The sequence below is a fragment of the Triticum urartu genome, chromosome 2A (assembly GCF_056163025.1).
Source record: "Triticum urartu cultivar PI428250 chromosome 2A, HENAU_Tu73, whole genome shotgun sequence".
Taxonomy (NCBI): domain Eukaryota; kingdom Viridiplantae; phylum Streptophyta; class Magnoliopsida; order Poales; family Poaceae; genus Triticum; species Triticum urartu.
The window spans coordinates 207,656,380-207,667,712 of record NC_141874.1 but is presented as its reverse complement, the minus strand read 5'-3'; the positions used below and the strand labels follow the sequence as shown (position 1 = coordinate 207,667,712).

The following is an 11,333-nucleotide window of genomic DNA, read 5'->3' as shown; positions in this document are numbered from 1 at the left end:
GGCACATATATGCGATCCTCAACCCATAAAGTTCCATGTTCATCCTCACGGAAACCTTTAGCCTTTCCGTTACTCATCTTTTCCTTTATCTCTGCAATTTCCTTGTCCGTCTTCCGGGCCTCACGGATCTTTTCGGTCAGAGTGGACTAAATATCCAAGGTGGCGACAAATCCTCTTGGTACTATTTCCAATCGGAGATCTCTGAGACTGTCGGCTAAATTCTGAGGTAATCCTCCAGCTATGAGGGAGTTCACATGGCTTTTACGGCTCAAGGCATCTGCTACAACATTTTCTTTCCCTGGGTGATAATGCAATCTCATATCATAGTCCTTGATCAATTCAAGCCATCTCCTTTGTCTGAGGTTTTACTCCTTCTGCGTGAAAATGTACTTCAAGCTCTTATGATCCGTGTAAACATCACAACTATTTCCGACAAGGAAATGTCTCCACGTCTTGAGTGCGTGCACTACGGCTGCTAACTCCAAATTATGTGTGGCATAATTCATCTCGTGAGGTCGTAGCTGTCTGGAGGTATAAGATACAACTTTTCCTTCCTGCATGAGCACCCCTCCGAGCCCTTGATGAGAAGCGTCACAATACACCTGGTAATCCTTGTGTATGTCTGGCAAAATGAGTACTGGGGCTGTAACCAGACGTTTCTTCAACTCCTGAAAACTGACTTCACAATCCTCGGTCCAAATGTACTTTGTTTCCTTCTTCAACAGCTCGGTCATGGGTTTAGCAATCTTGGAGAAATTCTCAATAAATCTCCGATAATATCCTGCGAGTCCGAGAAAACTGCGGATCTCCTTGACTGAGGTGGGGGATTGCCAGTTGGTGACCGATTCAACCTTGGTGGGGTCGACTGCTATTCCTTCTCCTGAAATAACATGTCCGAGGAATCTGACTTCCTTCAACCAAAATTCACATTTGCTGAACTTGGCATATAACTGATGTTCTCGGAGTTTCTCCAGGACTATACGCAGATGTTCCTTGTGCTCTTCCTCGCTCTTGGAGAAAACAAATATGTCATCGATGAACACCATGACAAACTTGTCCAGATATTCCATAAATACCTTGTTCATCATGCTCATGAAATACGCAGGGGCATTGGTCAATCCAAATGACATGACGGTATACTCATATAAACCATACCTGGTGGTGAAGGCTGTTTTGGGTATATCCTGTTCACGAATCTTCAGCTGATGATACCTTGATCGAAGATCGATCTTAGAAAATATTTTGGCTCCGACTAGCTGATCAAATAAATCATTAATCATCGGTAGAGGGTACTTATTCTTGATGGTCACGTCGTTCAATGAACGATAATCTACAACCATTCTCAGGGTTCCATCCTTCTTCTCTACCAAAAGAGCTGGGGCTCCCCAAGGTGACGAACTTGGGCGAATATATCCTTTCTCCAATAATTCCTTGATCTGCTGCTTGATCTCTTCCAAATCATTCGGGGGCATCCGATAAGGTCTCTTGGATATTGGGGCTGTGCCAGGTAATAACTCGATCAAAAATTCTATTTCTCTATCCGGTGGCATTCCTGGTAATTCTTCCGGAAATACATCCAGAAAATCTTGTACTACAGGCACTTCCTCCTGAACCACTCCCATGAGGGAATTCACCCACTTCCTTATTGGTGTGCGTCTGGATACATACTTGATCCTCTTCTGCTCCGGGGTGGTGAGAAAAATCGTCTTGTGGGCATAGTCGATGTTCCCTTCAAACTTCGTCAACCAGTCCATGCCTAGGATCACGTCCAATCCCTGGGATTCTAAGACTATGAGGTCTACGGGAAAATCATGATTTCCGATGCTGAGGGTTGAATGACAGCCTAAGCCTGCCATCATCTCTCCTCCTGGAGAAGTGACTTGGATCGGGGTTCTAAGGGTCCTAGTGGGCAACCCATACTTTTCCGTAACTACCCTTGATATGAATGAATGCGTTGCACTGGAATGAAAGAGTACCAATACTGGATGTGAATTTAATAAAAACTTACCAACCACAGTTTCTGGCTGATCATAGACGTCCTCCACGTCAATGTGATTCACCTGAGCATGAGGAAAAGGGTTGGGCTTCTTTGCTGAGCTTCCATTGCCGTTGCCGTTCCCATTCCTCTGCTTGGCCTCTGGACAATCGGTGGCGTAGTGTCCTGTCTTCTGGCACTTGAAACAGGTGATATGACTCAGATCCTTCTGAGTCGGAGCAGGACGGTGCTGGTTGCCGTTGCCTCCATTGCCTAACTTGGGATTGTTGTCGTGGTTGCGATTTTTCCCATTCCCTCCATGGTTATATCCTCCATGATTGTGTCCTCCATGGGTGTGGGGTATGTCCTCCCGAGTATGGGGCATAGCGGGGCTTCTGCTGAGCTCCGGAGTTGTACTTTCCCTGGCTATATTTCCGCTTGCGGCTTTCAATCTGCTGCTGCTTGCCTTCAAGTATAGTGGCCTTGTCTACCAGCTCCTGGTAGTTGTTGAAGGTAGCCACTATTAGCTGCATTCCCAGCTCATCATTGAGTCCCTCAAGAAACTTCTCCTGTTTTGCGGCATCTCTGGCCACGTCATCTGGGGCATATCAAGATAATTTGTTGAACTCCTCCACATACTGCCCCACAGTACGGTTCCCCTGGCGTAAGTTGCGGAACTCATGCTTCTTCAGACTCATGGCTCCAGTTGAGACATGCGCGGTGCGGAAAGCCCGCTGGAACTGATCCCATGTCATGGTGGCGACCGGATAAGTGGCGGTGTAGTTTTCCCACCAAGAGGCTGCAAGTCCATTCAGTTGATGTGCGACAAAACGCACCTTCTCAGCATCTGTGCATCCAGCAGTTGTTAGATCCCTTCCAATCTTGCGGAGCCAATCATCAGCTACAATCGGCTCGGTGCTACTAGAGAACACCGGCGGATTTAGCCTTAGGAACCGGGTCAGGTTATCGATAGGGGGTGGTGGCGGTGGACTGTTGTTGTTGTTGCCTTGGTTTTGGATGAGCATTTGCATTAAGGCATTCCGCTGTTGAATCAGCTGGGTGAGCTCTGGCGGGAAAGTGAAACCGGGGTCACGTCTCGGAGGCATCTGGTGTTATGGAGTGGATGAGAAATTAGAATAGAACAAGGGTCTAATGAGAAAATAGCACTACCCAAATGAATGCACAAACACAATCACACCAATCATTTATTCATTCATCTCAAGCAAGGTTCAAACTCGGATTACAAGATCTCACGACTAATCGAAAATAACGGCCTAACTGATTGACGAAAATAAAAATAACATGGCGGTCGACTAAATGTCTACATCAATTATCCCTGCGTCCTCTGGTGCGTCATCCTCTGGTGCGTCGTCTCCTCTTGCGGCTTCCTTCGGTGGATCTATCTTCATAATCCTGGTCATTGCTCACGAGAGGTCCATCATCTCCACTCGGGAAAAGGTCTTCTCCCAGATCCATCTTCTCCTCCAGTGTGGCAATGTATTTCTTCCGGTCCTCGAGTCTTTCCATAAAATCCTTGACTTCATCCTCATGCTCATAGTGGGCTTCACGTGCTGCATCCTCTAGTTCAATTTCACGAAGATGCAACTTTTGGACCGTCTTCAAGCTCCTGGGCATCTGAATCTCTAGAGCCCTGATGTGAGCCTCCAAGTCTTGGACATATGAGCGGACGGAGTCGTCATCTATGGTGCGGATAATCTCTCCATCTGCAGTCCTGCAAGAAATCATGGTGTGGTCTGATCCAACAAGCCCGGTCCTGTATTCCTCCTGGATGCGTCCAAGTGCACTATGAACTGCTATGTCTCTCCCGAGTATCCAAGTGGGAGCAATGAACTTGAAATCAACGGGTGCTGAGAGGCTTCCGAACGTTCTCCCTGGAATGTGCACCTTAATCCTATAACGACGGTCTTCTGGAAATGCCATGATAGGGGTCCCGGTGATAGACGGCAGAGCAATCTTCAATTCCTTGGTGATCTGGACCAGCCTCCTGCCGAAAAGCATTGTCTCATCTGGCTGGCAAAACTCCGGGAGCAGAACTGGGATGAACTTGACGGCCATCTAGAATGTTGAAATCGGAGAGAAGTTAGAAATGAACAGGGGAGTATTACGGAATGATAAGGACATAAAATAAAATAGTTTCTTCCTATGGCTTTCCGATCCTAGGGGTTACGTCCTACGGTCAGCGTGTGCTCTGATACCATCTCTGTAGCGACCCGATCCAAAATCGGTCAAGTCTCTGTGTAGCTGTACCATCCCAAGATCATGCTGGCACACATAGTACATTGATGAAAAGATTCAAAGTTCAATCACACCTGAATTTATTACACGATTCTCATATCGAGTCTTTATTACAATAGAATAAATTCGGTCGAAGGCCAACTCATGAGAAATAAACTAAATAAAGCTGCGGAAGCGTAGGCGAATAGCGAGTCCATCCGACTCCATAGGGCAATCGCCAAGCGTGGATCGTAGCCTCACTCCGGGTCAGAAAACTCCTCTGCAACATAAGACGTTGTAGCCGTGTAGGTCAGCATTTTGAATATGCTGGCAAGTCATAGAGAGAACAACAATAATAATGCTAACGCTATATGCAATTTGGCTGTGGGGCTCTAAGTTTTATGTTTTTGCGAAAAAGCCAATATTTCCCTATAACAAAGGACTTGCTTGAAATTACTACAAAATGTTGGTTGCTATTGAGATGGTTCCACCAACCAATGTCTCATTCCCAATTATTAAATAACCCCTCAATTAATTTATTAAGTTTGGTGTTGAGATTTCCGAAATAGTCCAGTTTCCAAAGGCTCACTTGTCCGTAACCGGGAACACGGCTAATCGATTAGGTTGTTACTCTGCAGAGTCTTGTGCACTTTACCCGCAAGAATCGTTCCCTCCTTTATGTCCTCGCACTGCCTGGTGTTTGAAGACGGGATGAACGAAACAGGGTCTTCCGTAGAGTTTCTCTAAGCACTGTCGGTACCCATCCATGTCCTACCGTTCTTCTACATCTGCTGGCACCGTCCGTCCAGAGTCACGCCTAGGGTCAACCCAGCCAGAGCCCATAATGGCTTGCGGCTGCACAGGTAAGCTTCCGGTAAAGGGGTATCCATCCGTCTCTTCGTGGCTGGGTGAAGCTTTCCGCAAGATGTCATGGCGCTTCTCCATGCATCCCGGCCATCTGCTGGTTTCTCCAGGGTGCCCGTCAACCGTCCTCCACCCAGTAGTGAATTTGAAGTCCATCTTGAGCTTGAAGTCATGAGGTTTTCATCATCTTGACTCTCACATCTCCCTTATGAATCACTCAACCAACCCCGTCTACGAGCATAGCAAAATAAACTATATCGTCCCGGGCAATGGTAGCAAGGGTAACTGGGCTCATCCTACCTCATGATACTACTCAAGAACATAACTTAAAATTCTCCTACTGCATGCATGGTGGGGAGGAACAATTCTAATGCAACAAAATCATAGGTATTGCAAAACATGATCAAATGACTTGCCTGGCTGACGGTCTTCAAACGCTAGTGACTCGAGAGAGCAAGCTTCGCACTCCGGAAATTCTATCGAGTCAAACAATAGCACAAATAAGTATTTCGCTAACGACATATCAGCAAACTGAAGGAAAACACACAAGCACTCAAACCAAAATCAAAGAAAACTCGGGGAAAACAAAATCAAGGTTTCCATCACATCAAGCAACAACAAAGAAATAGTTTTAACCTACTAACACTTTTCTTTACAGATCCAAAACAATGGTTTTACTAACTAACATAAAGGAAAACAGCATACAAACTAGGTGCAAAAAGAATCAAACCAATATCTATTATAGAACTCCTGTTATACCTAAAACAAAACTAATAAGAAAAATAAAATAAAACTTTTTATTTTGCTGTAAATAAATGTTCACTCTCTGTAACTACAGAAACTAATCTAAAATAAATTATAACATAGGAAAAATAAAATTTAAAAATAACTAGAACAGCAGAAAACAACAGCAAGCTAAATAAACTAGAAAAGCTTGTTTTCGCATAAAAACTATTTTTAATAAAGACTAAAAATGCCCAAATAAATTCCTACTGCTAGGAAAGGTCAAAACAAAGCAGTGACAAAAAGAATCAATAAAATAAAATAATCCTAACTCAATTTATAGTAGAAAAACTAATCTGACTAAAACTAATATAAAGCAATTTTTAAAAACCTAAACATGGCCGAATCTAATTTCTACAGCAACTATAGGAAATTTGCAAACTAGAGCAAAAAAATCAACTAAAAATATTAAATAACTTAAAAGATGTAGATTTTACAAAACTGGAACTATTCTGTTTTAAAAACAGAAACTAAAATAAAACTAAACAAAAACTAACGCGCTAACGGGCCGAACAGTGAGCGCTCTAAAACTAAACTGCGCATGAGCACTTCATAGACCAATACGTCCACGGGCTAACAGAAATAAACCAATCGGCCGGTCTAACTAAACCGCAAATAAATAAACCGATCTAACCGGGAATAAACCGAACAAAAACCGGTCTACTTAAATTAAACCTAACCATTCACTATTTCTAATCTACGTCGTAGATTGCCGATCGAACGGTGGTGGGGAGTCCGTTGGCTTACAGCGGCGACGAGGGACGGCGGCGGCTCGGGCGACGGTGGCGGGGGTGCTCTGGTGGTCCGGGGCGGCGGCGGCTACGTCGGGGCGATGCGAAGGAGCTTGGGGAAGTCGGGGGCGGCCTCGGTGGTGGTTGAAGATGGCGGTGACGAGCGGAACGAGCTCGTCAAGCTCCTATGCTTGATGTGCTCCGGCGACGGGTGTAGATGCTCGGGCGGCTCCCTGTAGGCGTCGAAGGCGGTCAAAAGGGTGTCAGGGAGGTGTAGGAGGTTGAGGAGTTGGTGCTGACAAGGTTTGAGGGTAGGGTTTTGCTCACCGGTGGCAGAAGCGGCGGCGAACCGAGGCGGCGGCGGCTAGATGCATATGGCGACGGCGATGGCTGTGGTGGGTTTTGGAGTAGGGTTTTAGGGGGATCGACAGAGGAGGCCGAGGGGTATTTGTAGGGCACCTTCGTGGAGCAGGGGGCGACTCGGGATCACGATCCCGAGAGGATTGCAGTGTCGGGCGCGCTCTGCGCGTGCTCCGGTGCGGCGTGTCGTGGGCGAGGGGTTAGGGATAGGGTGGGGCCCGCGGGTCAGTGAGAGGGAGAGAGGAGGCGGCGAGCGGTCGACCGAGCGGAGTAGGTTCGGGCGTCGAGCATTGGGGCAGGCCGGCTCGGTCGCTGGTGGGCCGCAGCTCGGCGTTGCTGGGCCGGTTGGCCTAGGCGTCGGCTAGGCGGGTTGGCCTGGCTCGCGCCTGGGCCTTTTTTTTGAATTAAGGCAGAGAGAAAAAATAAAATAAGAGAAATCTATAATATTTTTATATAGGACATATATATATATATCAAAATTCTCAGGGGAAATAATCCTATAGCGTGGACATTTTTATAGAGGCAAAACAGAAACTAAAAAAACATTTTCTTCAAACTCCAAATAAAATTCAAATTTGAATTCAAACCTTTTGGCAATATTTTCTTCTAACATTTTTGGAGTGTCATGTTAGCTCCTCTCATACTTTTTCTCAAGTATTTGTCAGGGATATTGAGGTAGATTTTTCAAATGCCAAGTTGAATCCAAATTAAACCAAAACTCAAAAGCCTCTGAAAATTTCCGAATGCCACTCAATTCAAACAAAATGCATAGATGCTTAGCTAATAATTGTAAAACATTCCAAATTGAAAATTTGGGATGTTACATGTTCAAGATTAGTAAAAAAAATTCGTATGAGTGTTTTGAATACTAAGAGAAGTTTGATGCTTGATGATTGTTTTGAGATATGGAGGTAATAATATCAAAGTCGTGCTAGTTGAGTAGTTGTGAATTTGAGAAATACTTGTGTTGAAGTTTGCAAGTCCCGTAGCATGCACGTATGGTAACCTTTGTGTAACAAATTTGAAACATGAGGTGTTCTTTGATTGTCTTCCTTATGAGTGGCGGTCGGGGACGAGCGATGGTCTTTTCCTACCAATCTATCCCCCTAGGAGCATGCGTGTAGTGCTTGGTTTTTGATGACTTGTAGATTTTTGCAATAACTACGTGAGTTCTTTATGACTAATGTTGAGTCCATGGATTATACGCACTCTCACCCTTCCATCATTGCTAGCCTCTTCGGTACCGTGCATTGCCCTTTCTCACATTAAGAGTTGGTGCAAACTTCGCCGGTGCATCCAAACCCCGTGATATGATACGCTCTTTCACACATAAACCTCCTTATATCTTCCTCAAAACAGCCACCATACCTACCTATTATGGCATTTCCATAGCCATTCCGAGATATATTGCCATGCAACTTTCCACCATTCCGTTTATCATGACACATCCATCATTGTCATATTGCTTAGCATGATCATCTAGTTGACATAGTATTTGTGGCAAAGCCACCGTTCATAATTCTTTCATACATGTCACTCTTGGTTTATTGCATATCCCGGTACACCGCCGGAGGCATTCATATAGAGTCATCTTTTGTTGTAGCATCAAGTTGTAATCATTGAATTGTAAATAAATAGAAGTGTGATGATCATCATTTTCTAGAGCATTGTCCCAAGTGAGGAAATAAAAAAACAGAAAGGCCATAAAAAATAGAAAGGCCCAAATAAAAAAATAAAAAAATAAAAAAATAAGAAGAAAAAAATGAGAGAAAAAGAGAGAAGGGACAATGCTACTATCCTTTGCCACACTTGTGCTTCAAAGTAGCACCATAATCTTCATGATAGAGAGTGTTTTGTTTTGTCACTTTCATATACTAGGGGGGAATTTTCATTATAGAACTTGGCTTGTATATTCCAAAAATGGGCCTCCTCAAGTGCCCTAGGTCTTCGTGAGCAAGAAAGTTGGATGCACACCCACTTAGTTTCTTTTGTTGAGCTTTCATACATTTATAGCTCTAGTGCATCCGTTGCATGACAATCCCTACTCCTTGCATTAACATCAATCGGTGGGCATCTCCATAGCCCATTGATTAGCCTCGTTAATGTGAGACTTTCTCCTTTTTTGTCTTCTCCACATAACCCCCTCATTATATTCTATTCCACCCATAGTGCTATATCCATGGCTCGCGCTCATATATTGCGTGAAAGTTTATAGGTTTGAGATTACTAAAGTATGAAACAATTGCTTGGCTTGTCATCGGAGTTGTGCATGATGAGAGCATTCTTGTGTGACGAAAATGGAGCATGACTAAACTATATGATTTTGTAGGGATGAACTTTCTTTGGCCATGTTATTTTGAGAAGACATAATTGCTTAGTTAGTATGCTTGAAGTATTATTATTTTTATGTCAATGTGAACTTTTATCTTGAATCTTTCGGATATGAATATTCATACAACAATTAAGAAGAATTACATTAAAATTATGCCAAGTAGCACTCCACATCAAAAATTCTATTTTTATCATTTACCTACTCGAGAACGAGCAGGAATTAAGCTTGGGGATGCTTGATACGTCTCCAATGTATCTATAATTTTTGATTGCTCCATGCTATATTATCTACTGTTTTGGACATTATTGGGCTTTATTATCCACTTCTATATTATTTTTGGGACTAACGTATTAACCGGAGGCCCAGCCCAGAATTGCTGTTTTTTTTGCCTATTTTAGGGTTTTGAAGAAAAGGAATATCAAACGGAGTCCAAACGGAATGAAACCTTTGGGAACGTGATTTTCTCACCGAACATGATCCAAGAGACTTGGACCCTACGTCAAGAAACAAAGGAGGAGCCCACGAGGCAGGGGGCGTGCCTACCCCCCCAGACACGCCCTCCACCCTCGTGGGCCCCCTGTTGCTCCACCGACGTACTCCTGCCTCCTATATATACCTAGGTACCCCCAGACGGTCAGATACAGAGCCAAAACCCTAATTCCACCGCCGCAACTTTCTGTATCCACGAGATCCCATCTTGGGGCCTGTTCCGGAGCTCCGCCGGAGGGGGTATCCATCACGGAGGGCTTCTACATCAACACCATAGCCCCTCTGATGAAGTGTGAGTAGTTCACCTCAGACCTACGGGTCCATAGTTATTAGCTAGATGGCTTCTTCTCTCTTTTTGGATCTCAATACAATGTTCTCCCCCTCTCTTGTGGAGATCTATTCGATGTAATCTTCTTTTTGCGGTGTGTTTGTTGAGACCGATGAATTGTGGGTTTATGATCAAGTCTATCTATGAACAATATTTGAATCTTCTCTGAATTCTTTTATGTATGATTGGTTATCTTTGCAAGTCTCTTTGATTTATCAGTTTGGTTTGGCCTACTAGATTGATCTTTCTTGCAATGGGAGAAGTGCTTAGCTTTGGGTTCAATCTTGCGGTGTCCTTTCCCAGTGACAGTAGGGGTAGCAAGGCACGTATTGTATTGTTTCCATTGAGGACAACAAGATGGGGTTTTCATCATATTGCATGAGTTTATCCCTCTACATCATGTCATCTTGCTTAAGGCGTTACTCTGTTTTCATGAACTTAATACTCTAGATGCATGCTGGATAGCGGTCGATGAGTGGAGTAATAGTAGTAGATGCAAGCAGGAGTCGGTCTACTTGTCTCGGACATGATGCCTATATACATGATCATACCTAGATATTCTCATAACTATGCTCAATTCTGTCAATTGCTCAACAGTAATTCGTTCACCCACCGTAAAATACCTATGCTCTTGAGAGAAGCCACTAGTGAAACCTATGGCCCCCGGGTCTAGCTATCTTCATCATGTTAATCTTCCAACACTTAGTTATTTCCTTTGCTTTTTTACTTTGCTTTTATTTTACCTTGCATCTTTATCATAAAAATACCAAAAATATTATCTTATCTTATCTATTAGATCTCACTGTCGTAAGTGGCCGTGTAGGGATTGACAACCCCTTATCGTGTTGGTTGCGAGGATTTATTTGTTTTGTGTAGGTACAAGGGACTCACGCGTAGCCTCCTACTGGATTGATACCTTGGTTCTCAAAAACTGAGGGAAATACTTACGCTACTTGTTGCATCATCCCTTCCTCTTCGGGGAAAACCAACGCAGTGCTCAAGAGGTAGCAAGAAGGATTTCTGGCGCCATTGCCGGGAGTCTACGCAAAAGTCAATATACCAAGTACCCATCACAATCCTTATCTCCCGCATTACATTATTTCTTCTCTGTTGGCCCAGATCCAGCCTGCCCCACCACTGCTTTGACTGGGCCGAAGCCCATGGTGAGGCCCCAGCGCCTCCTTTGTATATTTTTTTCTTCTTTGTTGGCCCAGCAGTGTACTATTTGTCCCATGT

At 44.1% G+C, this 11,333-nt stretch overlaps 1 protein-coding gene across 1 annotated transcript; it reads right to left on the bottom strand.

Annotated features, from left to right (window-relative positions):
- Nucleotides 1-3,328: 3,328 nt before the first annotated feature.
- Nucleotides 3,329-4,051, bottom strand: LOC147984566 (uncharacterized). The gene has a single exon (XM_087541160.1). It carries the CDS (start codon nucleotides 4,049-4,051, stop codon nucleotides 3,329-3,331), a length of 723 nt encoding a protein of 240 aa, XP_087397286.1.
- Between the last annotated feature and the right edge of the window lie 7,282 nt (nucleotides 4,052-11,333).

Bases quoted from the DNA above. Each gene is read 5' to 3' on its own strand.
- LOC147984566 (XM_087541160.1), bottom strand. From the start codon at position 4,051: ATGGCCGTCAAGTTCATCCCAGTTCTGCTCCCGGAGTTTTGCCAGCCA.